The 14868-nt window shown below is 38.1% G+C and overlaps 4 protein-coding genes across 4 annotated transcripts; 2 read left to right on the top strand and 2 right to left on the bottom strand.

Annotated features, from left to right (window-relative positions):
* The first annotated feature begins 202 nt into the window (after positions 1 to 202).
* LOC129305291 (uncharacterized) lies at positions 203 to 1229 on the top strand. The gene has a single exon (XM_054945319.1). The coding sequence runs from the start codon at positions 395 to 397 to the stop codon at positions 995 to 997; it is 603 nt and encodes a 200-aa protein (XP_054801294.1). The 5' UTR covers positions 203 to 394; the 3' UTR covers positions 998 to 1229.
* A 353-nt stretch (positions 1230 to 1582) lies between these two features.
* On the bottom strand, positions 1583 to 3424 carry LOC129305290 (uncharacterized). The gene is made up of 3 exons (XM_054945317.1): positions 3290 to 3424; positions 2855 to 3116; positions 1583 to 2771 (listed from the first exon to the last, which is right to left on the bottom strand). Exons 2-3 carry the CDS (start codon positions 2990 to 2992, stop codon positions 1905 to 1907), a joined length of 1005 nt encoding a protein of 334 aa, XP_054801292.1. The 5' UTR covers positions 2993 to 3116; positions 3290 to 3424; the 3' UTR covers positions 1583 to 1904.
* Positions 3425 to 3528: 104 nt separating this feature from the next.
* LOC129305292 (probable magnesium transporter NIPA8) lies at positions 3529 to 8821 on the bottom strand. Its single transcript, XM_054945320.1, has 14 exons — positions 8411 to 8821; positions 7621 to 7900; positions 7154 to 7218; positions 6988 to 7072; positions 6719 to 6804; positions 6545 to 6618; positions 5991 to 6093; positions 5780 to 5908; positions 5598 to 5697; positions 5364 to 5483; positions 4631 to 4721; positions 4469 to 4535; positions 4110 to 4206; positions 3529 to 4020 (listed from the first exon to the last, which is right to left on the bottom strand). Exons 2-14 carry the CDS (start codon positions 7711 to 7713, stop codon positions 3799 to 3801), a joined length of 1332 nt encoding a protein of 443 aa, XP_054801295.1. The 5' UTR covers positions 7714 to 7900; positions 8411 to 8821; the 3' UTR covers positions 3529 to 3798.
* A 473-nt stretch (positions 8822 to 9294) lies between these two features.
* LOC129305152 (DNA cross-link repair protein SNM1) lies at positions 9295 to 13351 on the top strand. The gene is made up of 9 exons (XM_054945112.1): positions 9295 to 10083; positions 10533 to 10713; positions 10856 to 11095; positions 11213 to 11357; positions 11720 to 11854; positions 11951 to 12017; positions 12143 to 12220; positions 12517 to 12569; positions 12676 to 13351. The coding sequence occupies exons 1-9, from the start codon at positions 9450 to 9452 to the stop codon at positions 12772 to 12774; spliced, it is 1632 nt and encodes a 543-aa protein (XP_054801087.1). The 5' UTR covers positions 9295 to 9449; the 3' UTR covers positions 12775 to 13351.
* The last annotated feature ends 1517 nt before the right edge of the window (positions 13352 to 14868 follow it).

Genomic DNA, 14868 nt, shown 5'->3' with positions numbered 1-14868 from the left:
ATGTGAATTCAATTCCTGTAATTAGCTTCGAGACACACCAATATTAAAATGTTCACTAGACTTAGACCCATCATTATTTTGAAACGGATAGTTGCTTTTCTTGTATTGTTTTTCTTTTCTTCCAATCAAGTAGAGTGCAGAGGAGCGGTTGTTGGGTCCGTTTGAAAATGATACCCCCACATATTCCGTATGCCTTGTTTAGCACTTCATCTTCTTCCTATATAATCCCTCCCTTCACTTCCCATGTTTTCTCATTGGGTTTTCTTTTCTTCTGCGAGGTCCAGTACGCCTCGCAGAAACCAGAAAAGAAAACCCACCAACTGCTTGACGAAAAGCCTCATCCTCTCTTCTTCTTTGCTTCTCACACTGTGATTACTGATATTGGTGTTCTGAGATGGAGGTGCATTCTCCAGTTATAGCTAAGAGAGCATGGAACGTGTTGAGGATCACCTTCTTCATGATGAGGAAGGGTCTGATCTCGAAGAGGAAGCTGGTTATGGACATGAACGTGATGATGAAGAAAGGGAAGCTGCTGAGGAAGTCTCTGGGCAATCTCATGTCGTCCCATCTTCATCATCACCATTCAAGGAGCGTGGCACGTGGTCGCTTTGGCCTACAGGAATACGAATTCTCTTGCAGCAACAGTCCTACTCCTGTTTTTTTCCACGTCCCAAAGCGCAAGCACCATTTCAACTTCCCCTGCATCAACCCTCCTCAGGTAATTGAAGAAGAACCCAATAAGGCTATGGTTTTGGTGCCCAAGACCCCAGAGTACACCTTCAACTTCAGGTTTGACGCGTCTTTGTCTCCTGGAGATAGAAGGAGCCCAATTCAGTCGCCATTTTCTGTGAGGATTTCAGATTATTCATCAGAAGATGAAAACGAAGAGGGTGGGAGTGATCAAGTTGATGATCAGGCTGAGGATTTCATCAGAAGGTTCTATGAACAGCTAAGGATGCAGAGCCGCATGCAATTACTAGAGTACCAAGAGGTGTAAAGACAAGGCGTATAAACGTTTAAATGTAATCCTTATCTTTACATCTTGACACTAATCCTCTGGAAACCTCCATCTATGAAACTGGATTGTCCTGTTTGTAATTCATTGTCTGTTTTTGTTCAATATGTGAAGTTTTTATGTATCAAATATTTTTCCACTCTGTAACATTCCCATATTGTAACATATAATATTGTGTTTACCTATTAACAAAGTTGTTCTTTGTCTGGAAAAATTAGGGGTAATCAATGAATGAACTGTAGTTTAGGATATACAGAAAAGCTGGCTTTGGTGTGCCATCAAATTGTTGGTGCGCTGGTGGACCTTCTGGTATAATGTCTCCTTCAGCTTTTGAGAACCGACCACCTAAACAACTCGCTTTTTTTTTCCCCTTCTTGTTTTTCATCGAGAAACCCAGGACCACATGTTAAATTCTACAGACATGTAAAATATTATTAATAAGTTAAAGATTGCTACCAGTTTCTGCTTAGTTGTAGTTTTGTTTTCCTGTGAACCATGAAGGTATCAGACTGATATTTTAAGGGTAAAGAATCATGGAATAAAAATAGCAGTATAGAGGACTACAGACCATATTCTAAGGATCACGGTCGGTGTTAAAGATGTTTTAGCTGTCAGAACCAGTGGATAACTGGATATACTCACAATCCTGAATCTGAATTATCATAAACAAGTATTTATAATTTTATATATGAATATAAGTATGCAACGCAAACTGCTTACATAATTCTAACAAAATTGAAAAGGGAAAAGAAAATCCTAAAGCCATCAGTTCAAAACAAAGCAGCAATATCCCAAGAACCAGAAACAGGGACATAGGCGTATCAATATCATTACTCAGTAGTTTACCAAAAAAAAAAAAAAAAATCAGTACTCAGTCGTTAATCACCAGTCACCACCTCGGACTCCAAGGATGCTGGAAATTCGGGTCTGATGCCCACCCATGGGCTTCCGGCCTTACCGGCCCGTAGAAATGCGGTCCGTAGGTTCCCATAGGCAGAGGCGGTGGCGGAGGCGGAGGCGGATATGAGTAATGCATCGGGAACGGCGGCGGCGGCGGCATAGATAGTGCTGTCGGCGGAGGTGGATACGGAGGCGAGATATGTGAGAAGTGGCAATGATAATCCGCAGCCGACGGCGAAGAAACAAGCGGTAGCGCCGACGCAGAATTGAGGCCCCCGTCGATGGGATCCGCCGCCGGTAACGTCACCATCGGATAGCTGATTCTATCACCACAAAATACGCTTTGGATTTCCGAAGTGGAAGTTTGAATGCGTGAATTATTCGGAGAATTGTGACCTGTTAGAGCCGGATCTAGAAGAGGGTACCCGGTGATCTTACCTTCAACATTTTCCGACGAAATGCGAGTCTCAACTCCCTTGTTGTCAATCACTCTGTAAGAGAAATTGAAAATCCCATTGGGCTTGCCTTCACTATTGCGAACCTCATAATTCACGAAACGAATCACACCAGGAGTAGGGCCGGCTTCAAGGATCAGATTCTTGAGAGGCACGCGGACCTCTCCGATGAGCTTGTCTCCAATTATGAGTCCGTCATGGCGGAATTCGAAATGGAGGAAGAGGTCATCGCAATCATGAATCGAAACCCAACTCAAAGAAAATTTCATGACTTGATTCCATTCGGGATTCTCATTACCTTCCTTATCTGTACAAGTTTTCTGTTCCTGCGCCTGTTTCTCATCCAATTTTCTCTTGGGATCGGTGCTATGAATGTACACGAGTGTGTATATCGTGAGTTTCTGAAAAAAGTTGAAGTTTTTGAGGTCTTTACAGGAAATAATCTTGAGCTCTATAGAGCTAGGTTCCATTGTTGAGACACTACCTGTCTGAACTTCTTGAATATCGCTTCGTTGCAAGGGCGTTGAAGCTTTATAACGTGTTGGTAGCCCCAGGCACGTGATTCAGCTTGACGGGTTTGATCGGAAGGTGTTGTCTTGTAGTTTACATCTACATCACCCATTTCTTTACGCGCAGGGCAGAAAAGCAAGTCGAGCAACAAACGTCTTCGTGTTTAAATACATTCTTTCAAGGGATTTTGGCATTTACCGAGAAGTTTCCTTGTGTTTTGTCAGAAAGTTTCCGGTCTGTAAAAATCAGAGAACTAGGTCACATCTCGCCAGGCATTGCTGATAGGTTATCCGTTTTCCTATTGGCTCTTCTTGATATGAACTTTCTAGTTTTTAATATAAGAGTAAAAAACTTGCTTATTCTTTTTCATCACTTGTCCACCCTACATTTTTCCCAAAGAAAAAGTTACCTCAATTTGACCTGATTTGAACTAGCGACCTTTTCCATTCAATGGTGTCTCGGTACCCCCGGGTCAATGACCGATAGGCCTCTTACATTGACCTGACCATGTAAGACCATTCTTGGTCGTGACAAAAAACTATGAACAACTATTTAGCTACTAGTTAAAAATAAATTAAATCGTTTCTAAATAGAGACTTTCTTTTTCCTTCATGCAAAACGAGATTATATTTTTCAGGTAAAAAAAAAAAAAAGAAACAAGAACTTACAATATACAATTTATTTTTCCCCCAACTTTTTTGGGATATAACACGGAAGCTCTTCAGAGCCATGGAAATACGGGTAAAAAGAGAATCCAATCTTTTTTCTCTTTTTTCTTTGAATTGGAAGGAGGCTAAGCTAGCCTTTGTGGGGATTGTACCTACCACCTCCCCTGTACAAGGGGATCACTTTGCCACTAGAGCAATTCACCAAGTGCAAAGAGAATCCAATCCTATAGACTGTAGCTACAATTTTAGATCAAGGAGTCGTAGGGGGACTAGAACTAGATTCTAGCAAGGTCGCCGCATCATCGACGGAGGGGACATCACTCCAACCAGAATTCCTCATGGCCAAAACCTTGGACCGTTCAAGCCCACTACCTCTAAATTCGGTCATTCTTGACGACATCATTGGCATCACAAGAACAGAAGATGCATGTATCGTGTCCTCCCCAAAACCTACAGACGCACTACAAGCAGTCTGCAAACAAAGAGAAGCTCACACAGACATGGTTATTCACCAAACCGTAAGACAGTACCAGAATAGAATGACAGGGTATATAGTTATACCTTTGCTTTCACTAGCATGCCAGTAATCTTCAGTAGCATTCTTTTTGCAAATGATTTCGTGTCTTTGCTCAGTGCCTCTTCAGATGAGGCTTGCGGCCTTCAACAAATACAAGGGGGATGAGCATTTATTGAAAATAAACCATGATAAGACGCATGTTTCTGACAATCAATGAAAAGACTACGAAGTTAAAAGGAAAATATGGTTCATATGCTTTCATAAATTATACAAACAATTTCAAGGGACTCTTTCCATTTGTAGAAGATCAATGCAGAATTGCAGATTGGTGGTTCACTTTCTCACAAATTAACCCTTCCTCCCCAACCCACATTGAAAAGAATTTATGACGACACCCAGTTACCTGTTCATTTCTGTTGAAATGCCAGAAGAAACCTTGGAATCCAAAAAGCTATCCTTAACCTCAGCGCCTGCAATTTTTTTCCACAAATAATTACATATTATCTCCTGCATCCCATGAATAGGTGTATATAAGTTGAACATAATAATCACAAACTTAAAATACCCCTGGAATCATCAGGTGCCAGCAAACAAATGCCAATGAACACGCACATCATTCCAAGTATAAACATCGTTGTCCTTAATGCATCAAATACCTGCTTTCAAGAAGAAAAGAAAGTTAGTTTTGCATGATGACTAATTTCATTATGCAAAAAATTCAGCATCATTCAAATAATGATTTCCAAGGTCAAAACACTGTCTTATAGACACCTATCACAACATAGGATTCTCCTCCTCCAGGGTAGTTGTCACACAACCAGCTTGATAAAAATCATGGAGTGCCTCAGCTATACGTCTCAAGTCTGAACATTAAGAGGAACGTTTTGCAAGCTAGTAGTCAGGTTTTTCTCCCCAAATTTTCACCTTTTCCAATTGAGGAAAAAAGCAACAATAGTGGGAAAAATATTAGATGCAGACAGTTTCCCATTGTATCAGAGATTTGCAATATAAATAAAAAAACTCGTTTTCAGAGATCTTCAAACCAAATAAAACACCATGTACTGCTGAAAGGATTGAACTTTGAGAAATACTGAAGTCCACCATGCGTTGTTTGTTCATCAAAAACCCAAAGCAAGATGACTTGCTTCCCCAAAAATTTAAATAAATTTTATTGCTTTATTTGATGAATTTTCTCTAAATAGTTACGTTTTTGGTAGGATTCCCACTATAGTAATTTGATAATGATGGTCAACGTCCATTGATATGACATACAGACAATTCAGAAGAGAGTGGAGTACCTGATATTCTTGAAAATATACAAATCCTGTACAGATGGAGAAGAAAGTCCAAGCTATCTGAAACATGGGAACAATGAGAATTCCATCAAATAAGGACAGCCCTTCATTCAACCTTGTCATCTGCACACATAGAAATACCTGGGTTAGCATTCATCAGAACTTGGTCATCATCTGTTCGAACTTGATAACATCTGCCGAGGAATAGAAAAAATAACCACATTGACTTAGTTTTACCCAAAACCCAGCTGTGCTAAGGAAAAAAAGAAGCATGGAATACGTAAACCAGCTTTGCAACTGGTAACCACTGGACATGGCTCGTCGTAGGAGGTTAGAACTGCCAAAATACGTGACATTAGAATAAGGTGAACAGCTATTGAATCAGAAAGCAAAATGACATGGCAGTGAAGCTAGCTTACAGAGATTTGGCAAATAACACTGAGCACGAACCTATAGCACCAGAAACTACTGCATAAGAAAATGAGAGTAGCAGGTGACAATAGGGCCTGAGGTCTTGTCCAGCTATGGCAAGCAAAAGTCCTCCTCTCCTGCAATTCACAAGCTAATCATAACGAAGGAGATTCCTTGATAGATTAAACTAACAGCAAACAGTTAGATTTCTCACATCACCTGTAAATGTTGTGATGCAACGCAACAACTAAAATCAAAACTATGAGATAAGCAAGAAATGCAACATTGGTGTATTTTTCAGCCAACTGCTCCGGTGTATACACTGAAAAACAATTATTCAACCAAACATGAGCCTGATACCATCAAAAGATATTGATTAAACATAATTGTTTTGATGTCTTATTATATAAACTGCAAGGTTCGAAGAAATGAAATTAAACATTAACCCACGGTGAGCACAAATAACCTATTAATTTGATTGGAAATTATAATGGAAGAACAAAAATGCTCCCTCGTAACTTTCACACATGAAAAGCTTTGCATAATTAAAGCTGGCAGTTTTCTGAAAAGTGCCTTCTGATATCATCAAATATTCAACTGCAGATAATTAAATATACTTGATAATATCTTAAAGCACAAACTGACCATCAGCATGACGCCACCACCTTTCCAGGGAACAATCAGGCAGAATTTAATTGCACCAGGCTAAAGCATAATGCCAATAAACATTTTCTTAAGGAGAACATAAATTAAAATGAAAACAAGACACATACCAGGGGATTGGTGATTGCCAAATGCCACTAGAAAGATGTTTCCAAGAACTATGAAGGCTGTGGCAATGAGTACCCTGTTCAAAACACAAAAATCAAGGCCCTAGAATTCAGATCCCTTTGGCCAAAAAAAAAAAGAAAAATTGAAACAATAATATTAAATCAGATTTCTCATACTTGACAGTGACCATTTTTTTCAAGACAAAATACGCAAATGCTATGTTAGATACAAACTGAACAGATCCCAGGGCTGCAAGAAGTGACTGCACGACAGACAGAGCAAGCAAAAGTATTCAGGAAGAATAAAATGCACCCGCATTATCAAAATCATATTATTTAGCCTCAATAAAATGTACCAAACAACCAAACCATAAAAAATCATTGCATGCATCATAAACATTTTTCATACTTTGAGATAAAAATCCCAATAAAAATAGAAAATTTACCTGAGCAGCATACCCAAAGGAGATGAAATTTAGGCAATTTCCAAGAATGAAAAAGACAATACCTGCATGCCAAGAACCATGCAATCAGACCAATACTAGTGCTAGGAATCATGAACAGGGTTATTACAAGCAAAACTTGTATATAAATGCAGCTAGAACATACCACATTATAGGCTTCAGGGGTGGACTTCCATTTGCCCCATCACTTCCAAGTCCCAAGTGCTTTTCTCTCTGCAAAAAATATAGCTCAACCTCTTCGTGTTTTCCAAGTAATTTGTAATTGAAAAAAAAAAAAATTATGATCGTCGCCACAAATTGCACATACTGCAAACTAACACTGAAATTCAAAGAAGTTTATGTCAGGAACTGTAAACAAGCCTCGAATCCAACTGGTAATCTTTCCTGATCAGACAAATCATGACAAATATATTTTATCTACAGCATTCCAGTCTTAAGACCTGATGTAACATAGATACAGAAGAGGTAGAAAAGCATACATTAACCAATTGTTATGCTAGTTGAAATATGGAAGGGGAAAACATTGGCCAAGCGAACAGTATAATCACAAAAAGGAAGTAGACACAAAGGAGCATATCACAAACCATTCCAGCCAGAAGAAAGGATGCAATTTACCTCATCATGCCCTAATTTAAGAAGATTTGTTCCAAAGTTTATAGCAATGCTCCCAAAGAGGTTGATGAAAGCACCAATGATCCACTCCCCCATGGATAAAAGACGTGGTGCTAGGAATGAGACCCCACATGCAGCAGAAATTTTATGGGGCAATTCAGCATATGGTGGTTCTCAAATTGTGTGCGTAAGGCAGCACAGGGAGCCTTTCTTATTTGTGCCAAGTGGGCAGGAGGGCAATCTGACTTAGCAAAACAAATTCAGAACAGCAGTCTTGTGTCACCTACAAACATGATAAAAGGATTTAATCGAAGCTTTGCCGTCATATGATAATGTTCAGCACTGACAATTGATAAACAAGAGCTTATGTGAGAAGAGAAGATGAAGGAAGATTATAGGCTAAAAAGAAAATGTAGCTAGACGTAGCTAATTTGTTCGATTCAATTATGAACAAGACTAATTTGTCCGAGGGGCTGGCAGCACAATGCTGCTAATATCTGATCTTTTTTATTTCCAGACACAGAATAGCAGTTTAAACAAGAGTACCGACAACAAAAGAATCGAAACAAAATAATTAAAACTCAGTAGCATACTCTTGTAATCCAGATCTGATAAATTTATCAGGAAGCTGCACCCAAAATAACCGGTTCAACTCAATCCGGCACATAACGAAAAGAAAGCATTAACGAAAAAAGATTCAGAGACGACTCCCGAAGTATGAATAATTAGAAACCTTATTAGCTTTTTATCAAAAAAGAAACCTTATTAGCTTTTTAGAAAGCTGCTTACTTACCTCTCAGAAGAAACAAACTATCCCCTCCTTGGCGCGCGAAAACAAGCCCAGAAATTAAATTTCCCAATATCAACACTTCTCTCGGCCAGGTTTCACAGGGTCAGAGAATTAAAGATCCAGACGTAAGGGGAACAACTATAAGAATGTCAAAACGATTAATCTGTTATTATTATTATTTTGGCCAGAAACAGAGGTAGCAAGTTGAAATTTTCGAGGGATAAAAATATGAAAAAGAAAAACTTTTCTTGGTCCGTAATGATCCGAACTAGTGTGGACGAAAAAAGTTGATGATGCAAGAAACAACGGAGACGGAAGTTGATGAATGAATGCATGAACGAGGGATGGCCCAAAAAGGAGAAAACACTTCTTAAAAACTATTTATTACAGTAATTGAAAAATTTTGAACGATCAAAATTCATAATATATGTCTACGGAGCATGGACCTGCTGGTGGTCAAGAACTTTTCATTTAGTTGCTTTAACTAAAAAACAGTATAATATTTATAATCAGTGTTTGGTAAAAAACTAAATAATTTTTTTTTGGCCAAAGTAAACAGTGGATAGACAGCAGAAAAAATAATATAACTTATATTTTGATACGTACTTCGAGCAATATGACTTCCATCTTTTTTTTTTTCCTTGCTAGAAATCAACATTTTTATGCAATTAAAGAAATAGGTCATATTAATTTAAATTAGTAAAGTTCTTAATAAATTTTATACTTTATATTAATAATGTTTAACCTGCCTCTCATTTTGTAGGTGCATCGAGGATAACATAATTTAATACTTAAATATGGTTCCTGGCAAAAAAAAAAAAACTTAAATTCTTATTATAAATTGATTTTTGTCCAGAAGCCACAATCAAATTCAAGGAGCCAAGTCCACCTTGCTTACATCTGCCAGCAGTGATTTGCTTTAATAGTTCATTCATTATTTCGTTATTACTACTTATTAAAAAATGGTTAATTTTCCCGCTGGTTCATTTTAAAATACTGAATCACTATTCCTCGTCTCATCCGCGAGAGCGCGGGTAACAATATGATGCCGTTGTTTGCAGACGCATCAGCACCATCGCCGACGAAAGAAGGAGAAGGAGAAGAAGAGCTGTTTCCTCACAACGGTTATGATTACGATGCCGAAGACGACGCTTTATCTGGTGTAGTTTTGTTGAACGAGGAGGGATTCCCATTGGAACTCGCGGGCGAAGATGATGCGAAGAACGGAGCTGAAGGATCAGAAAAAACGCCAGGGAAAGGCGAATTCGCCGCTGATTTTTATCTCTGCGGAACCGATTGGTCTTGCTTGTTGCCGGAAGATTGTAGTGGCAGCGTGAAACTTAAGAGAGGGGATCTCGTTCACGACCCAATGCCTTCGGGGAAGAAGCTGAAGCAGGTCAATCTACTTCAGATTTGGGGCTTAAAGAAAAATAGCGATGAGGATTCTTTTTCTGCCTCCTCTATTGATTATAAACAGAGTCTAAGTGGTAATTTTGATGCTGGAGACGGGGGTGGTATTCTTTCTGGGAAGAAGAGTGTGAAGGCTGAAAGCTGGGAATCAATGTCTCGTGATGTTCAGACACATTCTGTAAAATCAAATCATTTTCGTGAGAGAATGAACAATGGCGACGTTAATCGGCGGTCTCCAGCCTGCCCCTTCTATAAGAAAATCCCAGGTGAAAGTTCTTTTAATTTTAATTTCCTTGTTCTTGCTTTTGATATTATTCAAGACATTACATTTGTTAATTACATTTGATGACTTGTACATAACAGTTCTGGGGGTCATTTGACTTTAGTCCCTGCAAGTACCACTGGCGTATTAGTATGTTTTGAAAGCAATTTGATCTAGTCTTTCCCCTGCTCTGATAGTCTGTAATGATAGGTTTTGGCAAAGATATAGTGTAGTCTGCGAAGTGCGCCAGTCTATTTTTCAAATGATTACAAACTTTGCCCTTCCGTGCTGATAAACATAGCATAATTGGTTAACTTAAGATTGAACTGCAAGGTTAGGACAATAGTTACGTTTTGAATTTTCACTTTTATAGCAGAGAAACGAAACAAAAAACGCCTGGGCAAACTACATTATCTAGTGAATGTTCTGAACTCAGATTCTTTGCCCACATAGGGACGGCATTCACTGTGGATGCATTTCGTTACGGGTGCATTGAGGGATGCTCAGCATACTTCCTTAGTCATTTTCACAGTGATCACTACGGTGGGCTTGGCAAGAAATGGTCACACGGTCCTATTTACTGCACTCCTCTCACGGCTCGCCTAGTTCAAATGTGTCTATCAGTAAATCCTTTGTAAGAACTTGGTATCTCATTTTCTTTTCCCTTGCTTTCTTTCTATACCTCTGCTGTTACTCATACAAACAATGTTTTCAGGTCAAGGTTGGTCTGATCAAGATTTCAGTTAACTCTTATGTTTCTGTTATTCTGAATGTAGGTATATTTGCCCGTTGGAATTGAACATCAAACAAGTAATTGAAGGCGTTACAGTGACATTGCTAGAGGCTAACCATTGTCCCGGTGCAGCTTTGATTCACTTTTATCTACCAAATGGGCAATGCTATTTGCACACCGGGGACTTCAGAGCTTCTAAACAGATGCAAGATTATCCCCTTCTTGTAAATCAACATGTGAATATACTTTATTTGGATACGACGTATTGCAACCCAAAGTATAAGTAATACTCTGCTCTTGTCAATAGTTTGATTAAATATTGTTATTTGACAATGGCATTGACTCATTGGGTGTAATAACATTATTTAACTATTCTCAAATAAAAAGTCTTCTGTTTCAGATTCCCTCCACAGGAAACTGTACTAAACTATGTTGTTAAGATCACAGACAATCACCTGAAAAAGCAACCAAGAACTTTAGTGGTTGTTGGGGCATATAGTATTGGCAAAGAATGTGTTTATCGTGCAATTTCCAAGGCACTCAAGGTACAAGGTCTTTTCTTTTTTACAGATAAGAACTTCATTTATCGCTTTCATCCTTCATCCCTTGCTTGTCATTATCATTCGAGTTCATATGAATGGATGCGAATACCAAGAGATTTGTTGTTGGCATCTTGCCCTGTTGAGTGCTGACAATTTGAAGTTCACTTCCGTCCTTTTTTTCCTTTGCATGACAATTTAAGGTTTGTGTGTTCTAGTTGTCAAAGTTGCGTTATGGGTAATAGATCTTAGCAATTTGGATGCAGGATGTGACTTGAAATAGCAAATAGATCAACTGACAATATTATGTCTGCTCGTAGGTATATTCTGTTACAGTGACATGCTAAACCCAGAACTTTTCTTTTCAGGCAAAAATTTATGCAAATGCTTCAAGAAGACGAATTTTGCAAGCTTTTGGTTGGTCTGAGCTTTCAGATAGCCTCTGTACCAATGGAAATAACACATTTCTTCACGTTCTTCCCATGGCATCTCTGAGATTTGAGGTCTAATTCCTAATCTTTTAGTCTCAAAATGCTGAGCTTTTTAAGTTCGTTAACCGTTTTGTAATTATCTATCCATAATTTTTCTTGTTGCATTAGAGATTGAAGGATTACTTGAAGACCTACGAGGATCAATTCACAGCAGTGTTAGCATTTCGTCCAACAGGTTATGCATTTCCTGTTTATGCAAATATTTTGAGTCAGCGTGTTTTAACTTGTATACAGAGATGCCATAGGCACAAGTACATGGAATAACGCAAATCTACATATACATGTGATTTCATTATTCAGGTTGGACTTTCAACCAGAAGATAGGCAACCATCTGGAACTAATTAAACCCATTTCTAAGGGCAATATCACGATATATGGTGAGAAAAGTTCTAATTCAACATTCATATCACACGCACACACACATACAGAGACAAATTCACGTATGATATATAATAAGAACTTGTGAAGGATGTTATTTCTTTCTAAGATACCTCGAAGTATTGTATGCAATCATGATTATTCATGTTTAAAGCACCTGCATTTGCTGAGATTTTGAGAATGGTCATGGTCTTGGCTGATCATAAAGCTATCTTCATCAAATCTGACTATTCTCTGCTGGTCTTATGGTAGTTTTTTGTCAAGAAGAGTTTATAAATCTCGTTTCTCTTTGTAGGGGTTCCCTACAGTGAGCACTCCAGCTTCACAGAACTGCGAGAGTTTGTTCAGGTGGATATTGCATTATACTTTGTACATGACTTACAATACTCCACGTTTGATAAAATCATGTTATGTTATCTACATAATTAAATTGTTGTCAAATTTAATTTTTCAGTATTTGAAGCCTGATAAGATAATCCCTACCGTGAATATCTGGAATGAGGCCAACCGTGAGAAGATGAAATCCTACTTTCGAGACTGGTTGAGAGGCTAATGCTTATGCACTTTGATAAACTGGGTTCGTAACCCGGGATCTCCTTGCCCCATTTATATGGGAAATTCAAATATTTTCCGCTGGTTGCACTGTGTAGAACATGGTTCGTCAACTCTGGCTGCGCCTTAGGGGCTCAAATGCTTAAGGATGACGTCACGGTTGATTACATTGCCGCATTAAATGGCCACATCGCTTCCAGCCTACCACTTTTCCTGCATGCTTCAAGTTCTGCTAAGGAATACTTCGCATTTGTTGTAAAATTAGGATTCAAAGGACATCCTCCTCGTGGAACATCCAGCAATTCTATTCAAGAGAAACAAAGAAAATGGAATATAAGTTGTTCTATTTCTTACGCTGACTTTTTTTTTTCCGGTTATATTGCAATGTTAGAAGCCCACCTAATGGGAAAAAGCTTATTGTTGTTATATTGCAATGTCAAAGGTGATATTTTTTCTCAATGCACTCCAGGAAAGCAAATTCTGCCAAGATTTCAGTGTGACTCAATTATGGTAGAAGTATAATAGAAGTTCCATTTGCATGTAATAGAGATTAAGGTAGTATAAGATGTCCAAGTATACTTTGTGTAATATGTGTAGGAGAAAAGATTGTGTTAATTTTCTTACTTTAATAGCTAGCTTTTGAGGAGAAATTTTTTACCACACTAAAACACACATCAATATATCAAGTGACATTTAGTTCCCAAGAGGTGGCATGATTTGATGTAAATGATTATGGAACATTTATTTTTTATATGAATTTGATAACACAATCTTCCGAACCAAAAGCAGAGTAATATTTAACCATTTTTTGCACACAACTTAGCGCCCAAAACGGAGACTAGGACCGCATTCAATCAACACATTCTTGACCCTTGACTACTTAACATCATCTTTATTTGGGGTTATTGGAGCTTAAAATTTATCAAGCAATGAAACATTGATATTGAACCACGTGTCGATTATTGTCTTCAATCCATTTATTCAAATGCATTCCTTTTCTTTAAGTTTGCGCTTAGCGTGTTGTGGAATGGAGACTTCACAATAGTTGATTAAGAAGTTAATTGCTCCTTGATCAAATCCAAGTACATTCATGGCCATGACTTCATTGTCTTACCGGATCTTGATCATGCATTAAATAGCAAATAGCAATCATTGGATTTGAAAAGGTAGAATATTATTGAAGAACCCTTAAAAGAATTTAAAACCAGGGACTTCTAACATGCAAGCATTAACAATTAACAAGTTCAAGTTTTAACAAGTATCTAATCCGTCCAAATCTTCATTAGGCATAAAATTCTTTGAGGAGTTCCATTGATATTCTCTAAAAAAAAAATGACCGCTTAACAGCATAAAATAAGGGGCAGCTGAAGATAAAAACCACAAAAAATGAAGTATAATACAGGTGCCCAAGAGATAAAACAATTGAACCAAACACTGCGATCTTTTAATGTGGCTTTTATCAAATTTGTGTCCTTAGATGTGATTTTCCCCATAAAATATGTCCTGCAGAAAACAGAGTTATGAAAGAAAGCTCCCCTATAGATGTCAAGAAGAAGAGGCACAAAATGAGATCCAGCAAAATACTCTTAACTCTCTACTTATACATTAGCTTCATCAAGGTGCCATTACTTAGTAGTACTGTGGAACTGTGAGCAATTGTGCCAGTATAATTACTCACAATTCCACAGAATTGAGTATAGAGTGAAAATAGGTAATTCTGCTGCACTTACAGAGAGATAGGGAGAATCGAATCTTTGTAAAAATTCGTAGAATCAGATAGAGCTGGATGCAACCTCACCAATGGATCAATTGCCCAGCTAAGGGGATAGCTGAAAATAATGGAATGTAACCATGTCCATTTTTTTGGGCACCAAACAGGATATTTTTTAAAAGGGAAAACACTTCAATATTAACAACTCATCGAGAAGATCAATCAACCAAATTCTCAAGTTTTTTATGTAAAAAGTTATCTGGCAGCTCCAGAAGCTACGTTATTTTCAGATTATGCCAGCCTTGAAGTAACTTATTCAACTAGTCGTACTTACCCACTAATACAATTAAGCCCTTCCCATTATGGTAAGCCAGTGAGTCATAC

The sequence above is a fragment of the Prosopis cineraria genome, unplaced genomic scaffold, assembly GCF_029017545.1.
Source record: "Prosopis cineraria cultivar Desert tree isolate PC_DT_omini unplaced genomic scaffold, ASM2901754v1 PC3, whole genome shotgun sequence".
In the NCBI taxonomy this organism is placed as follows: domain Eukaryota; kingdom Viridiplantae; phylum Streptophyta; class Magnoliopsida; order Fabales; family Fabaceae; genus Prosopis; species Prosopis cineraria.
The sequence above is the reverse complement of the archived record's forward strand: the minus strand, read 5'-3'. Positions and strand labels throughout refer to the sequence as shown.